Source organism: Dromiciops gliroides, chromosome 2 (genome assembly GCF_019393635.1).
Source record: "Dromiciops gliroides isolate mDroGli1 chromosome 2, mDroGli1.pri, whole genome shotgun sequence".
Taxonomy (NCBI): Eukaryota; Metazoa; Chordata; class Mammalia; order Microbiotheria; family Microbiotheriidae; genus Dromiciops; species Dromiciops gliroides.
Genome location: NC_057862.1, coordinates 237,871,272 through 237,889,476, shown reverse-complemented (window position 1 = coordinate 237,889,476; position 18,205 = coordinate 237,871,272). Strand labels below are relative to the sequence as shown.

General features: G+C 42.0%; 2 protein-coding genes across 3 annotated transcripts in view; one reads left to right on the top strand and one right to left on the bottom strand.

Moving 5' to 3' along the window:
* The window catches only part of ENTPD5 (ectonucleoside triphosphate diphosphohydrolase 5 (inactive)), a 37,566-nt gene extending 31,628 nt beyond the window's left edge, over positions 1-5,938 (bottom strand). Inside the window, exon 1 of the mRNA XM_043982170.1 lies at positions 5,861-5,938. The gene's annotated coding sequence lies outside the window, so the exon portion shown is untranslated. The remainder of the gene's footprint in view (positions 1-5,860) is intronic.
* Positions 5,939-6,205: 267 nt separating this feature from the next.
* The window catches only part of BBOF1 (basal body orientation factor 1), a 74,575-nt gene continuing 62,575 nt past the window's right edge, over positions 6,206-18,205 (top strand). For both annotated transcript variants that reach the window (XM_043983992.1, XM_043983991.1), the window contains exons 1-3: positions 6,206-6,390; positions 14,965-15,193; positions 17,925-17,990. In XM_043983992.1, coding sequence (XP_043839927.1) covers positions 6,329-6,390; positions 14,965-15,193; positions 17,925-17,990 — 357 coding nt within the window. In that variant the 5' untranslated portion in view covers positions 6,206-6,328. The remainder of the gene's footprint in view (positions 6,391-14,964; positions 15,194-17,924; positions 17,991-18,205) is intronic.

Here is an 18,205-nt window from a genome sequence, read left to right as displayed (position 1 = left end):
AGGTAAGAAGTTCAGTCCCTGCTGTGATCTTGACTCATTTCACCTCACCCACCATTTATTAAGCACTACTATGTCTGTAAAGCACCATAATAAAAACATGTAACAGGGGGATGGGGGGGGGATACTTGAAATAGCCCTTGCTCTCAAGGAGCTTACATCCCACTAAAGGAGATCTTGTCTGCATGGAGATTTTGCCATTCCTATTCTGCTCAGGCACTACAAAGATTGTGCAGAAAGAGAATTACAGAGTGGAGTCAACAGCTTATTGGGTATATTTTGAAATCTCAACAGTGTGGACAATGAAACAAGAAAATGTCACTAAAAGAGACTTCAAATAAACACAGTAACTTCTGAAATTACTACTTTCTAAAGACATACAGCCTATTGATTTCCTAAAGATTCTCCCTTCTGGAGCAGAAGCATGTCACTTTGGAGAGAATGCTGACTTGGAGCATGGAAGCCCTGGGTTCAAATTCTGCCTCTGACACTTAATGGTTAGGCAAGTCACTTAATCTTCCTGAGCCTCAGATTCCGCATCTCTAACTCAAGGGACAGTGATTCCAATAGTATGTATTTCCTGAGGATGTTGTGAGACTCCTATGAGACATGTGTGTATACCCATGCACACGTGTGCACACACACACACACACACACACACACAGCTCTTTGCAAACTTTAAAGTACTCTATGAGTGTGCTGTTTTTCTTAGCGGTGTTGTTTGCACCATTTGGTTCTATGGCTGAAATCCTGGCAAGAGATTCAGAAGACTTTGAATTTGGGGGTATACTTCAACACGGTTGTGTCTGAGCTTCTTTGTCAAAACAACAGTCACAAGAATTCTGTGAGGTATAATAAATAGTGTAAAACGCTGTCACTATAAAAGGCCACAACAGCTAGTAGTGTTAAGGTTTACAAAGCACTTTACATATTTTGTCTTATTTGATCCTCACAACAATGCTGTGAAGTAGGTGCTATTATTGTTTCCAATTTATAGATGAGGAAACTAAGACTGAGAGAAATTAAATGACTTGCCTACGGTTACATGGCTAGAAAATGTCTGAGGAAGGATTCAAACTGAGGTCTTCCTGACTTCTAGTTGAGTGTTCTGCTTTATATAAATGACACTTAGCTTCCACATACCAATACACATACAAACATACATGCACACACAAGAATTCCAAAGGTAGGGATCTTCTATGGAAGATGTCCTTCTTTCCTTTTACAGTGTTCTAGAAATACACCATTATATTCTAAATTGTACTAATTCCAGGTAAAAGGTTATAAGGTTCTTTGAAGCAAGTTGGTTGGTTCAACCCCTAGGCCCACAGGAATGCCTGACAAAATATAGAAAAACAAACTCTGGAAAATCAGTTAATCATGATAACATAAGATACAATTGACAGGTTTTGCAGGGGAAAATATATTCATTAATATATTCCTCGAAATTAAGAAATTAAAAGATTAAAAAAATATATAAAAAAGAAAATGCAAGGTGGTTCAAAGTCAAAGAAAGCAGGATGGAGGCATATGTTAGAATCTGCCTAGGGGGCAGGTAGGTGGCCCAGTGGATAGAGCACCGGCCCTGGAGTCAGGAGTACCTGAGTTCAAATCCGGCCTCAGACACTTAACACTTACTAGCTGTGTGACCCTGGGCAAGTCACTTAACCCCAATTGCCTCACTAAAAACAAACAAACAAACAAACAAACAAAAAAGAATCTGCCTAGAGCAATAGATTTCTCAATTTTTTGGATCATGCACTCCCAACCATAAAAAATTTGTGAGCACCCCCATTATGCATATTTACTTATTATATACATGTACTAATAATTATATATCATAAAGCTTAAAATTTAAATTTCAAACAGATGAGATAAAGATGAAGTAACATTTGATTCTAGAGTCAATAGAGAGCCATGGGAGTTTATTGAGTAGGAGAGTGACAAGATCAGACCCAAGCTTTAGGAAAATCACTTTAAAAAGTTGTGTGGAAGATGCATTAGAGGGAAGAAGGATGAGGTAGGGAGACTAATAAGGAGGCTATTGCTATAGTCCAAGTGAGATAATTCCAAAGGACTCAAAATGAAACATGTCCTCTACCTCCAGATGGAGAGCTGATGGACTCAAGAGTACAGCTCAAAGGATATTTTCTTTTTCTTTTTTTCTGAAATGACTAATACAAGAATTTGTTTTGCATGAGTATACATATTTTCCCCTGCAAAACCTGTCAATTGTATCTTATGTTATCATGATTTTAATGTGTTGGGAAGTAGGAGGAGGGAGGGAGAAATTTTGGAATTGAAAAAATAAAACTGAATTTTTAAAAAATAGCCCAGGTAAGAGGTTATGAGGGGCTGAACTATGGTAATGCCTGTGGGAGAAGAGAAAACATGAAGAGCTATGGGGACAGCAGTAATCAGATATGGCAGCTGATCAGATGTATAGGATGGAATAAGAAGTCAAGAATAACACCAAGACTGTAAATTTGGGTGACTGGGAAGGTGGTGGTGCCTTTACCCATAACAGGAAAGTTACAGTTAATCTGCCACCAATGATTCGTGCCTCTTTATCCCATGCAACTCACTTGGCCTGATCCAAAAGAACAAAGGAGTGGGGTAGAGCTCCTACTGACCAGCTGATGACCTGGAAGGTGGGGTGTGTCTGCCCAAAACAGAGGAAAGAGTGAGAAAAAAAAAGAGTGAGGATGCTGCCTGGGTCAGTGGGGGAAGTGTATCTGAATTTTTGAAATGGCACCTATTTATGGTTAATCTGCTGTGGCATTGGTACTGATACCCTGAGGGACCTGAAGCCAGGCTCAGAAGTGGGTAACCTAGTATATTGCTCTGGGGAGGTAAAGGAATGTTGAAAGGTAAGGGTAGGGGGCAGCTAGGTGTCGCAGTGGATAAAGCACCAGCCCTGGATTCAGGAGGGCCTGAGTTCAAATCTGGCCTCAGACACTTGACACTAGCTGTGTGACCCTGGGCAAGTCACTTAACCCTCATTGCCTGCAAAAGGAAAAGAAAAAAGAAAAAAAAAAAAAGAAAGGTAAGGGTAGGTGTTATGTTGGAGACATATTATCACTGTTTCTGGCCAGGAAGGTGGGGTGTGGCCTACCTCTCTCTCTAACTTCTGATTAGGGGTACACAATTAGTTAATTAGTCATACCATGCTCCTTTGGGACTATGGAGACTACTGGCCTAGAGGCATGAGTAGGATTAATGCCATATTTATTCAACAAGCATTTATTAAGTCCTCACCACATGCCAGGTAAAGTGGATAGAACAGTGGACTTGAAATCAAGAAGACTTAAGTTCACACCCTGTCTCCTCAGACATTTACTTAGCTGTGTGACACTGGGCAAAACTTCTCTCAGTCAGCCACAGTTTTCTTATCTGTAAAATAGGAATAATTACATCATCTACCTTACAGGGTTGTTGTGAGCACCAAATGAGCTAACATATGAAAAGGGCTTTATTAACCATCAAGTACAATAGAAATACTAGTTATTATTAGTATGTGCTGGGGATACCAAAAAACCCAGATTTTTATTTTAAATTAGGATGTAAGCTAGAACAGTAAATACTGGACTGGAAGCTATGATATGATGGCTCCATTGATGACTGACTAAATGACATGAGGTATGTCTTTCTTTTCCTCAAGTACCTTTGCTCAAATGTTTGGACTAACAGTACTCAGTCCTCCCATGAACTACATTTCATAAAAATAAGGAAACAAATATACAATCTCTAAGAATTCTATACAACTTGTAAAAGAGGGCTTATATAAGTACAAAGTATTATTGTTTACGCATTAACAAGGCCTTTACATTGAAAATCTGTGGGTTCTATGTGGTGAGTGTCAAGCATTCTGTTCAACTGCACATGTTTGGAATAGCCACTTGGACAGAACAGCTACTAGGACTCTGTGGGTGACAGGCTCAGGACTTAGAACCAGAAGTGGCCTCCGAGGTCACCAAATCGAACCACCTCATTTTAGAGATCACCTCAGCAAGACAAGGTTAATAACTTGGACTGAATTTGGCTCAAGCTGCAATCCTCTCAACAGCAAGCCTGCTTTCAGCACTGAGATATGAAAACACTTTTGGCAATGATCTTACTGCTGCTGGTTCATGTCCCTATTCCTGTTCTAAACTTTAACAAAAGCAGGAGACTTTGCAGCAGCCCTCTGGATTTGAGTTAGAAAATTCTGTTCTTCAACTGTATACTGAGATTAAGCCCATCAAGTGAAAGGTAGCAAACAAACCATCATCACTCATTCACCAAACACCTGCCTGTGTCTCTTCCTGCCTTTGCCTCAGAGGCTCCCCTTCTTCCTTTAAGACATAGTTCGTTTAGGGGCAGCTAGGTGGCGCAGTGGATAGAGTACCGGCCCTGGATTCAGGAGGACCTGAGTTCAAATTTGGCCTCAGACACTTGACACTTATTAGCTGTGTGACCCTGGGCAAGTCACTTAACCCCAATTGCCTCACTAAAAAAAAAAAAGACATAGTTCGTTTAAAGCAAAAAAAAAAATTCAATGTAACCCCTTTAAGTGTAACTGACCAATAAACATAAATTTTAAAGCAAAAAAAAAAAAAAAAGACATAGTTGGGGGGCAGCTAGGTGGCGCAGTGGATAGAGCACCGGCCCTGGATTCAGGAGGACCTGAGTTCAAATCCGACCTCAGATACATAGCACTTACTAGCTGTGTGACCGTGGGCAGGTCATTTAACCCCAACTGCCTCACAAAAAAAAAAAAAGACATAGTTCGGACTGCTATTTTTTTTGCACATGGCCAATGTATAAAAATTTATTCGGCGGGACTATATACATTTCTGCTACAAGAGTTTTGTTTTTCTTTCTTTTTCAATAGGGGTGGGTAGGATAGAGGAAGTGAGAGAGGTGTTTTGAGGAAAAAAATATGCAATGATTTCACATGGATAACTGAGAGCATTATTTTTTGTCTTCTCAATGGGTGGGAGAGGGGTGGAAAGGAGAGAATTCAGAACTCAAAAAAAATTAATGAATGTTATAAATAAATCAATAATAAACTTATTTTAAAAAGAAAAAGATGCAACTCAGAAACTATCTTCTGCAGGAAGTCTTTCCTGACCCCTTCAATTGCCAGTACCTTGTACTTTTTCATATTTCATATTTATTATGCTTTGTATGATCTTATATGAACGTCTCTTCCTCATCCGAATGCAAGCTCACGGCAGGTAGGGATCGCTTCATTCTTTGGACTGGTATTATTCCCAGGGATCGGCACAGTGACTGGCACAGTCGGGGCTTAAGAAATTACTTATCAATCGAGTGGCGTCTTTCACAAGCTGCTAAGGCACACAGGCTGGGATAACGATAGGCATGCATCCCCTTGTCCACAAATGCCTCAATCTGGAAAACGTTTTGGCAGAATGAATAGGGAAGCGGGGAATGAGTTATCCAAGAAGCACCACAGCTTTGCCGAGAGGAGTTAGCAAGAGGTCGGAGCTACGGGGAGAAGGGAACGGCACCCCCCCCCCCCGCCTCACCATGCCGGGGATCATTAATTAGCTGAAGAAAGGCAAGCGGAGAGAGGGAACAAGGAGGAGAGCGGCTTTTGCTTGGAGACCCGGCAGATGACAGGTCAAGTGGACGGACACACCAAATAGCGGACTCCGCTTCCCCAGAGCCGGGGCCGGGGCGGGCGCTGTCCACGTCTCAAGTACAAGCCAGGTCTCCCGAAGGACCGCCTCCCCCCGCCCCGCTCCGCTCCACCTCGGGCCGCAGACTCCCCTCCTCTCACCCCCAGCTAAGAACGACCCCATCCTGACCTCCAAGGCTTTCAGTTCCCTTCCCCTCCTCGGCGGCCGCAGCCACTCACCGCGTCCAGGACTCTTCCCGCCGCGACCTCCACTAGGCGACCTCCAGCAGCGCGCTCGCCGGGCGTCCCCCTCTCCCCCCACCCCCCGCCCAACCCCAGTGTCCCCCCTTCCCTTCCTTTCTCTTCTCTTCCCCTCCCTCCCTCGCCTAGATCTCCGCCGGCCCCCCCCCCCGAGACACAGACCCCCACGCAGCCCGCAGCCGCGGCGGCGGAGGCGGCAGCGGCGGCGCCAAAGCTCTGCGTCATCCCCCCGCCCCTACTCTCTCGCGCCGAGCGCGCGCACGGGCCTCTGTGTGTGCGTGCGTGCGCGCGCGCGTTCGTAGCGTCCTGAGCAACTGCTCTGGACTGAGCTTCATTTGGCTTCCTTAGCAACAGACATAGAGTCGACCTTATCTGGAGAGGTCCTGCTGGAGGCTCTCCTAAAAGGCCTTGCGAAGCTAGCTTTGAAGAAGAGCCAGATCGACCAACATGGCGAAGGGGAGAGGGAAGCAAAGAGGCAGAGGGAAAAAAGGCAAAGATAAGAAAGACAAGTAAGCAGGGGCCTGCGAAGCCCGCCTGGGGTGGGAGTAGTGACAGGATGGAGATGGGTGGGTGAGAAGCTTCGCTTGGACTTGTCTCTACAGGGATTCCAAGGTGGGGGGAAGTCCCCTCCTTGGGGCCCTGGGCACCTGCTAGAGGTAGTGTGGAGAGGTGCTGGAGCCCGCTATGAGCCAATTGTTAAAATTTACACCTCGGAAATTGACAGACACCACAATTCAGCGCTTGGTTTATCATTTTGTTGATTGTGTAGACTTAAAAAAGTGATAGAGAAAATGTTCATAATGCAAATTAAACTTAGAAGTGTGTCGTGTCCACTTTTTTTTGGCGGGGGAGGGGGTCGAGCTAGTTGTTAAATATTTATCGGGCGCACCCCTGAAGAGGCAGGAAGCTAGAGGAGGGGTGGGCTCGTAAAGGGGGGTGAACCAGAGGTTTCCAATGTTTTCTAGACCAAATGATTGGGGGGGGCGGGGCAATGAGGGTTAAGTGACTTGCCCAGGGTCACACAGTTAGTAAGTGTCAAGTATCTGAAACTGGATTTGAACTCAGGTCCTCCTGAATCCAGGGCCGGTGTTTTATGCACTGCGCCTCCTAGCTGCCCCCTCCAATGTTTTCTATATTCAGAAACGACATTTCATAAAACATTGGGAAATAAGGGATTACAGAATTACAAAATGTTAGAGCTGGACAAGACAGCTAAAAACCTGACACACACACCGCCCCCTTATTTTCCAGGGTTTTTTTTTACTTAGGTAGCTAGGTTGGTGAAGTGGATAGAGCATTCCTCCTCGAAGTCAAATTCGCCAGTGTTCAAATTCAGTCTGACATTTACTAGCTATGTGACCCTAGCCTAATCGCTTTAAGCTCTCTTTGCCTCAGTTTCCTCACTTGTAAAATGGAGATAATACAGCATCTACCTCATAAGGTTGTTGTGAGGATCAAATGAGATATTTGTAAAGTGGTTTGTAAACCTCAAAGCACTACAATGCTAGCTGTTATTTTTATTATTAATACAGATGAAGAAGTGACTTGCCTATGGTCACGTAGTTTAATGGGAGAGTTCAGAACCTGAACTTGGAACTGGAGGGACCTCTGACACTCCGTCCTGTGAATTCCTATGCTGGGGTGGGGGTGGGGGTCCTTAACCTTCTTTTGGGGTTTGGTGCCATGTGAGCAGTCTTGTGAAGCCTATGTACTCCTTCCCAAAATAATGTTTTTAATGCATAATATAAAATACAAAAGGAAACCAACTGTATTGAAAGAGTTAACAAAATGTTTTTTTAGGGGGCAGCTAGGTGGCGCAGTGGATAAAGCACTGGCCCTAGATTCAGACCTGAGTTCAAATCCTACCTCAGACACTTGACACTAGCTCTGTGACCCTGGGCAAGTCATTTAACCTTCATTGCTCCACAAAACAAAGCAAAAAAAAACATTTTTTTTAGAAGTAATAGAAATTTTTATTTATAGTTTGGGGTTCCAATTTTTATCCCTCCTTCCCTCCTTCCCCTCCCCACTCCCTGAGGCGGCAAGCAATCAGATATAGGTTATACATCTAGAATTTTGTGAAACATTACCATATTAGTAATTTTACATAAAACTTGAATAAAAGAAAAAATGAAAGAAAGTGAAAAATAGCGTGCTGTGTTCCATCAATATCAGTTCTTTCTTTGGAGCAGGATAGTATGTTTCACCAATAGTCCTTTTGGATTGTCTTGGTTCATTGTATTGTTGAGAATAGTTAAGTCTTTCACAGTTCTCCAAACAGTATTGCTGTCTCTGTGCACAATGTTCTTTTGGTTCTGCTCATTTCACTATACATCAGTTCATACAAGTCTTTCAGGCCAATTTTTTTTTTTTGGTGGTGGGGCAATGAGGGTTAAGTGACTTGCCCAGGGTCACACAGCTAGTAAGTGTCAAGTGTCTGAGGCTGGATTTGAACTCAGGTCCTTCTGAATCTAGGGCCGGTGTTTTATCCACTGTGCCAACTAGCTGCCCCGCCCCAATAAAATATTTTTTTAAAAAGATTCACACACCCCAGGTTAAGAAACTCTCCTGCTCTTATTCAAACTGTAGTGAAGAGATAATTGTTCAGATGGTTTTGAATGGTCCTAAAACATTTCTTCCATTTGGACAAGGATTATTTGACCTTTTGAAGATTGGGTAAATTTGTAAATGAGTATATTTACAAATCTGAAAATTTCTGCTTGTAAGCAATAGTAATGTGCATTTGATATGATCCAATAATAATAGCTTACATTTATATCTCTTTAAAATTTGCAGAACACTTTTATCTGCATTATCATATTTTATCCTTACATTAGTCTTGTGGGATAGATGCTATTATAGTCCTCATTTAACAAATGAAAAGTCTCAAAGGTTAAATGATTTGTTTAAGGTCACAGGGCTGGTAAATATCTAAAGCAGGACTCAAGCAGTTTGAGTGGAGGACTTTATCTACTCTACCATTCTTACCTTCCCGAACCAAGCTTCCAAAAGGCTGTTCTTCATGCTGTGTTATTTAATGGCATTTATTTAGGAAGTAGGTACTATTATTATCTCCATTTTACAGAGGAAGAAATCTTCCTGAGTACAATTCTAATACTCTACACTACACCACTTAACAGCCTTCAAGGGAGGTAGGCAAATGTATCAAATACTGTAGCTATTGTAAATAAATCACAGAAGATGAGGACTAACTAAAGGCTTTGGTAATTAGTGTTGTAGTGCTTTAAGAGAGCAATTTGATTTAAATGATGGGGTAGAAATAAGGGATCAGGAGATGGGTGGATAGAAAATTGAAGTGTAGCCTCTCACACAAGCTTCCAGGGACTAATAAAATAATTCTTTGTGGGGAGAGAGTTGATAAATCATGTCAGTTTGGGGATGAGGGAGTATGAGATCTTGCAACTGAACAAAGTTAGGAGGCAGTGAGATGGGCAGAGACTGATGCCAGATGTCTACCACAGGCAGATGGGGTACCTGAAACCAGAACAGTGGTACACATACCCCACCCCTGCCCCCACTGTCTGAGAGGGCAGACAGTTGAGGATGTTCTTCCTTTCCTCTGCTGAGATGGAGAGTTTTCCCACTCGAGTTTTCCGTTTCCTTTTCACAGCTCTTTCACTGTGCCATGATCTGATTTGTTTAGATGGACTGTTCTCCATTGTTTGGTTTTGTATGATTGTACATGATGTCTAAGTATGCTTAAGAATTTGGTGGGGGGGGGCGGCTGTAGTGGAGGAGGAGACAATTCTGTGAAAGTTTTTATATTTCACAGAATAGATCATCAAGGACCTCATTGCAGGCTGGATGGTCAAACAGTGGCATATTTTATGAGCTAAGTTTAATAGTATTCCCAAGGACAGAACTGAGGCAACCTGGGGCTTGCTTTCTATTTGCCTCTTATACCATGAGCCTGTATTTCATTTCTATTGGTTGTCCTGACCTGGTGTGTCTCCTTGAGAAAAGCTGGTAGACCTCTGAGGCTAAGCAGCTCCCTTCCCTTCTCTGCCATCAAAAGAGAGACAGAGAAAGAAGCACAGGCACGGGGATAGGGGGTAGACTAGAGTAAGGGCCCTTGTCTCTTTCTTACTCATATTGTAGCATATTTTTTGACTCTTAAAGTTGAGGTTTGGGGCAGCTAGGTGGCACAGTGGATAGAGCACTGGCCCTGAAGTCAGGAGGACCTGAGTTCAAATTCGGCCTCAGACACTTAACACTAGCTGTGTGACCCTGGGCAAGTCACTTAACCCCAATTGCCCCCCCACACACACACACACAAAGTTGAGACGTTGAGGTTTGCTCCTGGGGGACAGAGGCTACTGTTGCAAGCTTCTTGTGCTGGGGGATAGTAGCCTGGTCATGGGCTTTCTGCTCTGAGGCCTCTGTGGCTTGTGGATCCTTTACCACTCTGGGCTTGCTCCCTGTGCTGGGATGGCTTGGCCTAGTTGCACCTGTCCTGTGGGTGGTTCTCTAACTGGCAGCTTGCCCTCTCAACCTTAGATAGCAGGTCTCACAATTGGTTGTGCCACCAGCCTGCTGAGCCAGGACCAAGGGGCCTCATATGCTGATCTGGGAGGTGGCCAGGAGCCTCCTGCTGACTTGTCCAGACCCCCTCCATGCTGTGCTGAGCTACACTGCACTTCCCTTTTGCCCAAGTGAGACTGAGATTTCCTGAAGTCTTCTAAATTATCTCAAGTTGGAAGATTGTGTCTTTCGGTCTTTTTTGTAGGTTCTGTAATTATGGGCTTTATATTTAGCTTCTCCAGCAAATATCTCCCCTGAGGACAGAGGACCTGGGGAGTTTTTTTGGGATGCAAATGATGAAGGTCAAGTCAAGGTTGAGTGAATCCCCTGGTGAAACAGGGCTATAGATACAAGTAGTCCTTGGTTCTAGACTTAGCTTCTGGAGCTAATATCTGCCCCGAGGACAAAGGACTCTGGGACGTCTTTTGGGATGTAAATGATGAAGCCCAAGGCGGGTGGGGCCAAGATGGCTGAGGAAAGGCAGTGAGTTCCTGGAGCTCTCCCCACAACTGTAGTTGTGGGTGCTATACATAGCTTTTCAAACAAATATCTGTGCCGAGGACAGAGGACCCTTTGGGGGATACAAATGGTGAAGCCCAAGTCAATGCTGAATGAATATCCTGATGAAACAGAACTACAGGTACAGGACAGTAGTCGTGGGCAGTATACTTAGCTTCTCCAGCAAATATCTGCTCTGAGAACAGAGGACCCTGGCATGATTTTTGGGATGAAAATGATGAAGCCCAAGTCAATGTTCCTTGAATGCCAAGATGGAACAGGGCTTCAGGTATAGCACGGTAGTTGTGGGTACTACACTTAACTTCCTGAGCAAATATCTGCATAGAGGTTAGAGAACCCTGAGAGGTTTTTGGGGATGCAAATCATGAAGCTCAAGTCAATGTTGAGTGAATACTCTGATGAAACTTGGCTACAGGTACAGGACAGTAGTTGTGGGCTCTATACTTAGCTTCCAGAGCTAATATCTGCTCTGAGGACAGAGGACCCAGGTTTTTCAGGATACAAATGATGAAGCCCAAATTAAGGTTGAGTGAATTCCCTGCTGAAACAGGCTACGTGTACTGGGCGGTAATTGTGGGAACTGTAATCAGCTTCTCCTGCAAATATCTGCTCTGAGGACAGAAGACCCCGGGAGGTTTTTGGGGATTTAAATGATTGTTATGGACAGGTACAAGAAGACCTTAGATGTGGACTATATTCTTAGCTTCTGCAAAAATCTTCTCTGAGGACAGAGGACTCTAGGAGGTGTTTTGGGATGTAAATGATGAAGCCCAAATCAAGGTTGAGTGAATACCCTGATAAAACAGGTGCTACACTTAGCTTCTCCTACAAATGTCTGCTCTGCGGACAGAGGACCTAGGGAGGTGTTTCAGGATGCAAATGAAGCCCAAATTAAGGTTGAGTGAATCCCCTGATGAAACTGGGCTACAGGTACACGATAATAGTTGTGGGAGCTATACTTTGCTTCCTTAGCAAATATCTGCTCTTTGGGCAGTGGACCCTGGGAGGTTTTTTGGGATGCATATTAAGAAGCCCAAGGCAATGTTGAGTGAATACCCTGATTAAACAGGGTATATGGTTAGTTCTTGAGGAAATATTTGACCTAGGGACAAAGTACCCTGGAACCATTTTTGGGGATGCACATGATGAAGCCCAAGTCAATGTTCAGTGAGTACCCTGATGAAAAAGGGCTACAGGTACAGGACAGTGGTTGTGGGCTCTATAGGTAGCCCCTCAAGCAAGTTCCTGCCTGGAGGACAGGGGACCCTATTTGGTTTTTTGGAATGCAAATGATGAAGCCTAAGTTAATGTTGAATGAATACCCTGATGAAACAGGCTACGTGTACCGGGTAGTAATTGTGGGAGCTGTAATCAGCTTCTCCTGCAAATATCTGCTCTGAGTACAGAAGATCCCAGGAGGTTTTGGGGGATGTAAATGATTGTTATGGGGGAAATAGATGGGGGTTTAGAGTAGGGGTTCTTAGGAATTTCTCTTTAAAAAAATTACACCCTCTTGCACACAAATGCTATTAGAATAAAATAATACAACTACAAGATTATAGTTATGGGCTCTATACTTGGGTTTTCCAGGAAATATCTGCCCAGGGAGAGAGGTCCCTGGTATGTTTTTCGCCATGCAGGTGATGAAGCCCAAATCACTGGTTTGTTTTTGTTTTTTTTTAATTTTTTTTTTTTTTGCAGGGCAATGGGGGTTAAGTGACTTGCCCAGGGTCACACAGCTAGTAAGTGTCAAGTGTCTGAGGTCGGATTTGAACTCAGGTACTCCTGACTCCAGGGCTGGTGCTTTATCCACTGCGCCACCTAGCTGCCCACCAAATCACTGTTTAGTGAATGCTGTAATAAAACAGGACTACGGGTACTGGGTGTTCGTTGTGGATGCTATATTTAGCTTCTCCAGCACATATCTGCTCTGAGGATAGAGGACCCTTGGACGTTTTTTTGGAATGCAAATGATGAAGTCCCAATCAATGTTGATTGAAGGCCCTGATGAAAGAGGGCTACAGCTACAGCACAGTAGTTGTGGGCTATATACTTAGCTTTTCAAGCAAATATTTACTCTGAGGACAAAAGTCCCTGAGAGGTTTTTCAGGATGCAAATGATGAACCCCCAATCAGTACTGAGTGAATCCCCTGATGAAACAAGGCTATAAACACAAGAAGGTAGTTGTGGGCTCTATATTTAGCTTCTCCAGCAAATATCTGCCTTGAGGACAGAGGAGAACCCTGGGATGATTTTTGGGATTCGAATAATGAAGCCCAAGTCAATGTTGATTGAATACCCTGATGAAATGGGGTTACAGGTATAGGACAGTCGTTGTGGGCTCTATACTTATCTTCCAGAGCAAATAACTGCCCCAAGTATAGAGTACCATATTAGGTTTTTTTGGGATGCAAACAATGAAGTCCAAGTCAATGTTGAGTGAATAGTCTTATGAAACAGGGCTACAGGTACAGGATGTTAGTTCAGGGCTTTTTTCTTGGCTTCTCAAGTAAATACCTGCTGCTCTAAGGACAAAGGACCCTGGGAGGTTTTTTGGGATGCAAATGTTGAAGACCACCTCAATGTTGAGTGAATCCCAGATGAAACACAGACAGGGTTTGCAAATTCAATGGTTTGGAAAACATTTTCTCCTTTCCCTCTCTATTTGTCAAACATTAGCTTATTTGGGGGCCACCTCTCTCAAAGGTTGGTCTAGCTGTTCTTTCTTTTCCTTTTTTTTTTTGCAGGGTAGTGAGTGTTAAGTGACTTGCTCAGGGTCACACAGCTAGTAATTGTCATATACATAATAGTTTTCCTTTGTAATCTTATATATTTTATTTTTTGCATTTAATAATAATAATAATAGCTGACATTTATATAGCACTTACTATATGCCAGACACTTTTTATTTTTAAAAAACCCAATTTTTAACTCATTTGGTCCTCATAACAATCCTGGGATGTGAGTGCTATTATTATTTGTGCCCATTTTAAAGATGAAAGAAACTTGACCAGAGGCATACAGCTACGTGTCTGAGGCTGGATTTGGACTCATGTCTTCCTGACTCCAGGCCCAACATTCTATCCTCTCTGCCACTCAGCTGCTCCAAATAATAAAAACATTATTCTGGGAAGAGTTCCATGGGTTTCACCAGGTTGCCAGAGATTCATGACCCTTAAGAACCTTAAGAATGCCTGGCTTGGGGGCAGCTAGGTGGCACAGTGGTTAAAGCACCGGCCATGGATTCAGGAGGACCTGAATTCAAATCCAGCCTCAAACATTTGACACTTCCTAGCTGTGTGACCCTGGGCAAGTCACTTAACCCCAATTGCCTCACCAAAAAAAAAAAAAAAAAAGAAGAAGAAGAATGCCTGGCTTAGAATGAATTTGTAGTCGAATCAGCTGGCTGGCCTTTTTTTTTTAAACTTTCTCCAGAAATCCTGAATTGGGATTGTAGAAAATAGTTACAGGGGGGCAGCTAGGTGGCGCAGTGGATAGAGTACCGGCCCTGGATTCAGGAGGACCTGAGTTCAAATCCGGCCTCAGACACTTAACACTTACTAGCTGTGTGACCCTGGGCAAGTCACTTAACCCCAATTTCCTCAGTCAAAAAAAAAAAAAAAAAGAAAATAGTTACAGGGACCTGTGTAGGGTTATGAATTAGGAGGATGGGGAAGATGAAAAATGAAGGGGGCAAGGGATCCTAGGGTATACAAGGGAATCTGCGAAATGGCTGACTAGGTGCTAGTATGAGAAAGGGTAGTGGGACCAGAGGCTTTCCCTTTTAATTCTTTTATTCTAGAAATAAATCTTACTTGTTTCTTTAATTTTTCCCTCTCTGTGAATACATGTGTTTTTTTTTAAAAGACATTTTCAAAATCTAATGACCTGTGAATTTTTTGAGCTTTTAGATATTTAACCTAGATGTTAGTGGATTATACTTGTCAAGTGAGATTGTTTTTAAATAATTATGCCCTGCAGAGGAAAATATACTAATTATTAAAATACTATTGTTATTCAGGAGGCTGTCAAAAAGGGATGAGACGGAATTAGAGAGAGCCAGGGCTAATGCTGCCCTTTGGGAGGCCAGATTGGAAGTCTCAGAAATATCAAGGGATGGGTATCGTGAGGCTGTTCGGAGACTGGCACAATGTAATGAGGACTTGAAGAGGCAGCAGTACAAAATGGAGAAAGATACAATGGCCGTATTAAGCTACATAAAGAGGCAAGATACAGAAAAAGACCTTTTGGTAGGTAGAAAACTTCTTGAATCTAATCTTACTGAATGTATATAGTAGTATTGCTGGTGGACTAACTTGCATTTGCTGAAGAGCTCCTCATTGGATGTTCAAACAGAGCTCAAATGCCATTTACTAGATAGCCTTTTCCTGATCTAAGTTGTTGGGGCTTTCTTCCCTTTTCATTATGCCATAAGCACTTACTGGATATTTCACAGTGACAAATTATGAAAATGCTCAATTTTTTTGGGGGGGGATGAGGAAATTGGGGTTAAGTGACTTGCCCAGGGTCACACAGCTAGTAAGTGTTTAAGTGTCTGAGGCCGGATTTGAACTCAGGTCTTCCTGAATCCAGAGCCGGTGCTCTATCCACTGCATCACCTAGCTGCCCCCAGAAAATGCTCAATTTTTATTGTAATTTTACCTGAATTTTTAATACAACAGCCATCTCCACTCCACTCTGGCTGGTGAAATTAAGAAATCCTTTAAGATTCTTTATTTTGAAATATAAACTACAAGTTTGGGTCCTGTCATTCTTACTCTGTTTATATAATTTGTCAATGTACATTTATGTTTTGCAAAAGCTAGAGTAAGAGCTCTCAAAATAAAAAAAATCAAGTCTCAGTTCTGCACTTTTGAGGGCATTTTTTGATGTTTTGGGGGGCAAGATCCTAAATTCTAAAAACACCTTGAAATGTAGGGATAAATATTAACCAGCTCAACATTTTTGTCGAATTTTGGGAAAAGAAGCCTTTTTTGGTGCCTGAGTGGTTCACTTTCCTCAGCCAATTCCTATCTTTGGTAAAGTCAATTTATTTTAAAAGTCTTAGTAGAGGTAAAGAAGTTTAGGAGAATTATAAAACTGAGATTAAATACTGATAAATTATTTACTTAGTTAGCAACCACAATATGTACAATATGACTATACAGGACATCTCCAAAGAAACACAGAACTTGTACCATTTGATTGTAAAGTGACATTTTAGATCAGCTATACAATAATTTCTGAAATTCTTGCCAATGCTGTGCCCTACAAAACTTTATTTGTATTCATTTACCAATAATAATTGGGTATTAGTTTAACCTATCACTACCAGCCAAATTCCCATTTTTTTCTGTATCAATAGCCTTAGAAACATAAACATCTTTATCTAGCAGATGTTCCAACTTTTCCTACAAAGATTTCTATGAATACAGAAGAAGCAAAGACTAGAAAGAAAAAGTGTAGTGTATTCATCAATGATTAACTTTTCTCTAGTCTTATTGGTGGTTCCATTGTATATCCTAGAAACATCTTTTAAATAATCCAGAGACAATTAGAAGACATTTCCCAAAAATTAGCTTCTAAGAGTTCAGTATGAACTATGAGAACAAAGAAATATGTCTCCTTTAAGTATAGAAGAAAAAACTTAAATATTTCTGTAATCCTTGAGTATATCATTGTATTACTGAGAGAAAAGACCATATTTGGACTCTTCTCAGAGCCCTAAAGATAGAGAGTGGGTTTGGTTTCAAACCCCACAACTTTATTGCCTGAACCTCCCAGCAGGGGGCTGCCCAGCACACAAGGCTCTGAGGAGCCAAGGCCCTCGGACTTAGGCTCAAGCAGGGCCTGGAATAGGGCCTGAACTGTGTGGGAACTGAGCTGAACTGGGAGGTCACTTTGAGGCGCCTGAGGTGATTCCCACGTGACTCTGTTCTTCAAACCCCAATTTAAGTTTTGTTTCTTGACAAGCTATGGTTATGTATGTTAACACAGCACTGTTCTAGTGAGGAATGGTGACATTCTTGCCCAGAATAAGGTTAAGGCCTAATGTCACAATCTGATTAGTTGTTAATGGGGCAGTCTGATTGGTCAACTGATATAATCTGATTGGTCTTTACAGTTACCATAAATGGGAGGTTGGTACTATATGCTGTAATTAGTTGTTTTTATAATGCTGTATGCAAATGGGAGCTGTAATGTGGTTGATCGAGAAGGACTTCACTTCAGTACACTTTCTGGCACATTCAGAAGAGTGCCCATCTTCGAATTTGAATAAAGACGCCTTCAACCACATTCTGCTGGCTCTTTGGATTCTTTGAGCTGCGAGCTGCTAACAACACTTGAGCTGCCCAACACTATTTGAGCTCTTAGCCATGTTTCTAACATTTCTGTGTAGTAAAATATAAAATAATGTTCTTAGTGATAACTGAATCATCAGGAAAGGTCGTTTTTTACCTTCAATTAGCCCTCATAATATTTGTTATTTTCTGGTTTTGATCATTTGACGGATGTGGGCAGAACTGCTTTAATTTGAATTTCTCTGATTATTAGTGATTTAAAAAAATAACACTGTTGAATAGCTTGGATATCTACCTTTTTTTTATCCTTTGACCATTTGTCAATTGAGAAAAAGGCTCTTATTCTTACAAATTTGAATCAATTTCTTATATATCTTGGAAATGAGACCTTTATCAGAAAAATACCTACTAAAATGCTGATCCTTTTCCAAATAATTGGGAAGACAAATATATTTGGAAGACTGAATCATATACTTCAACCAAAGCAAGATAATGGAATAGACTGAATGTGGAAACAGATAAGAAAACCCAGTTGGCTTCTTTGAAGTGAGACTTTTTTTGGTCCTCTTCCAGTGACGTTAGTGTCTTTATTTGCACTTGAAGGTTAGGCTACTTGGTAGGAGTACAGTACAGAGTACTTTCTTCACTTTCATAATTCTTCTCTTCTGTTTTAATATAGATTGAAAAACTGAGACAACAGTTATTAGAGGCAAAAGACAAATCCGAGGTTGATAAGGAAATCCTGGTGAGTAATGTGTACACAGAGACACTACTTCTAATAGTAATGCTTCTGATAGTCTCCATAGTCCAGAGCACAGTTGAGAACCTGAAGTAGTAAAAAAACCCAAAGAGGTCATGGAACAACCTAAAGAACTGTAACAAAGGCTAAACATTAAGTCAAATCCATGTATTTTATGTATTCAGAAAGCCTTCATTTAGAAGGAGACAGTGTGTGTCAGT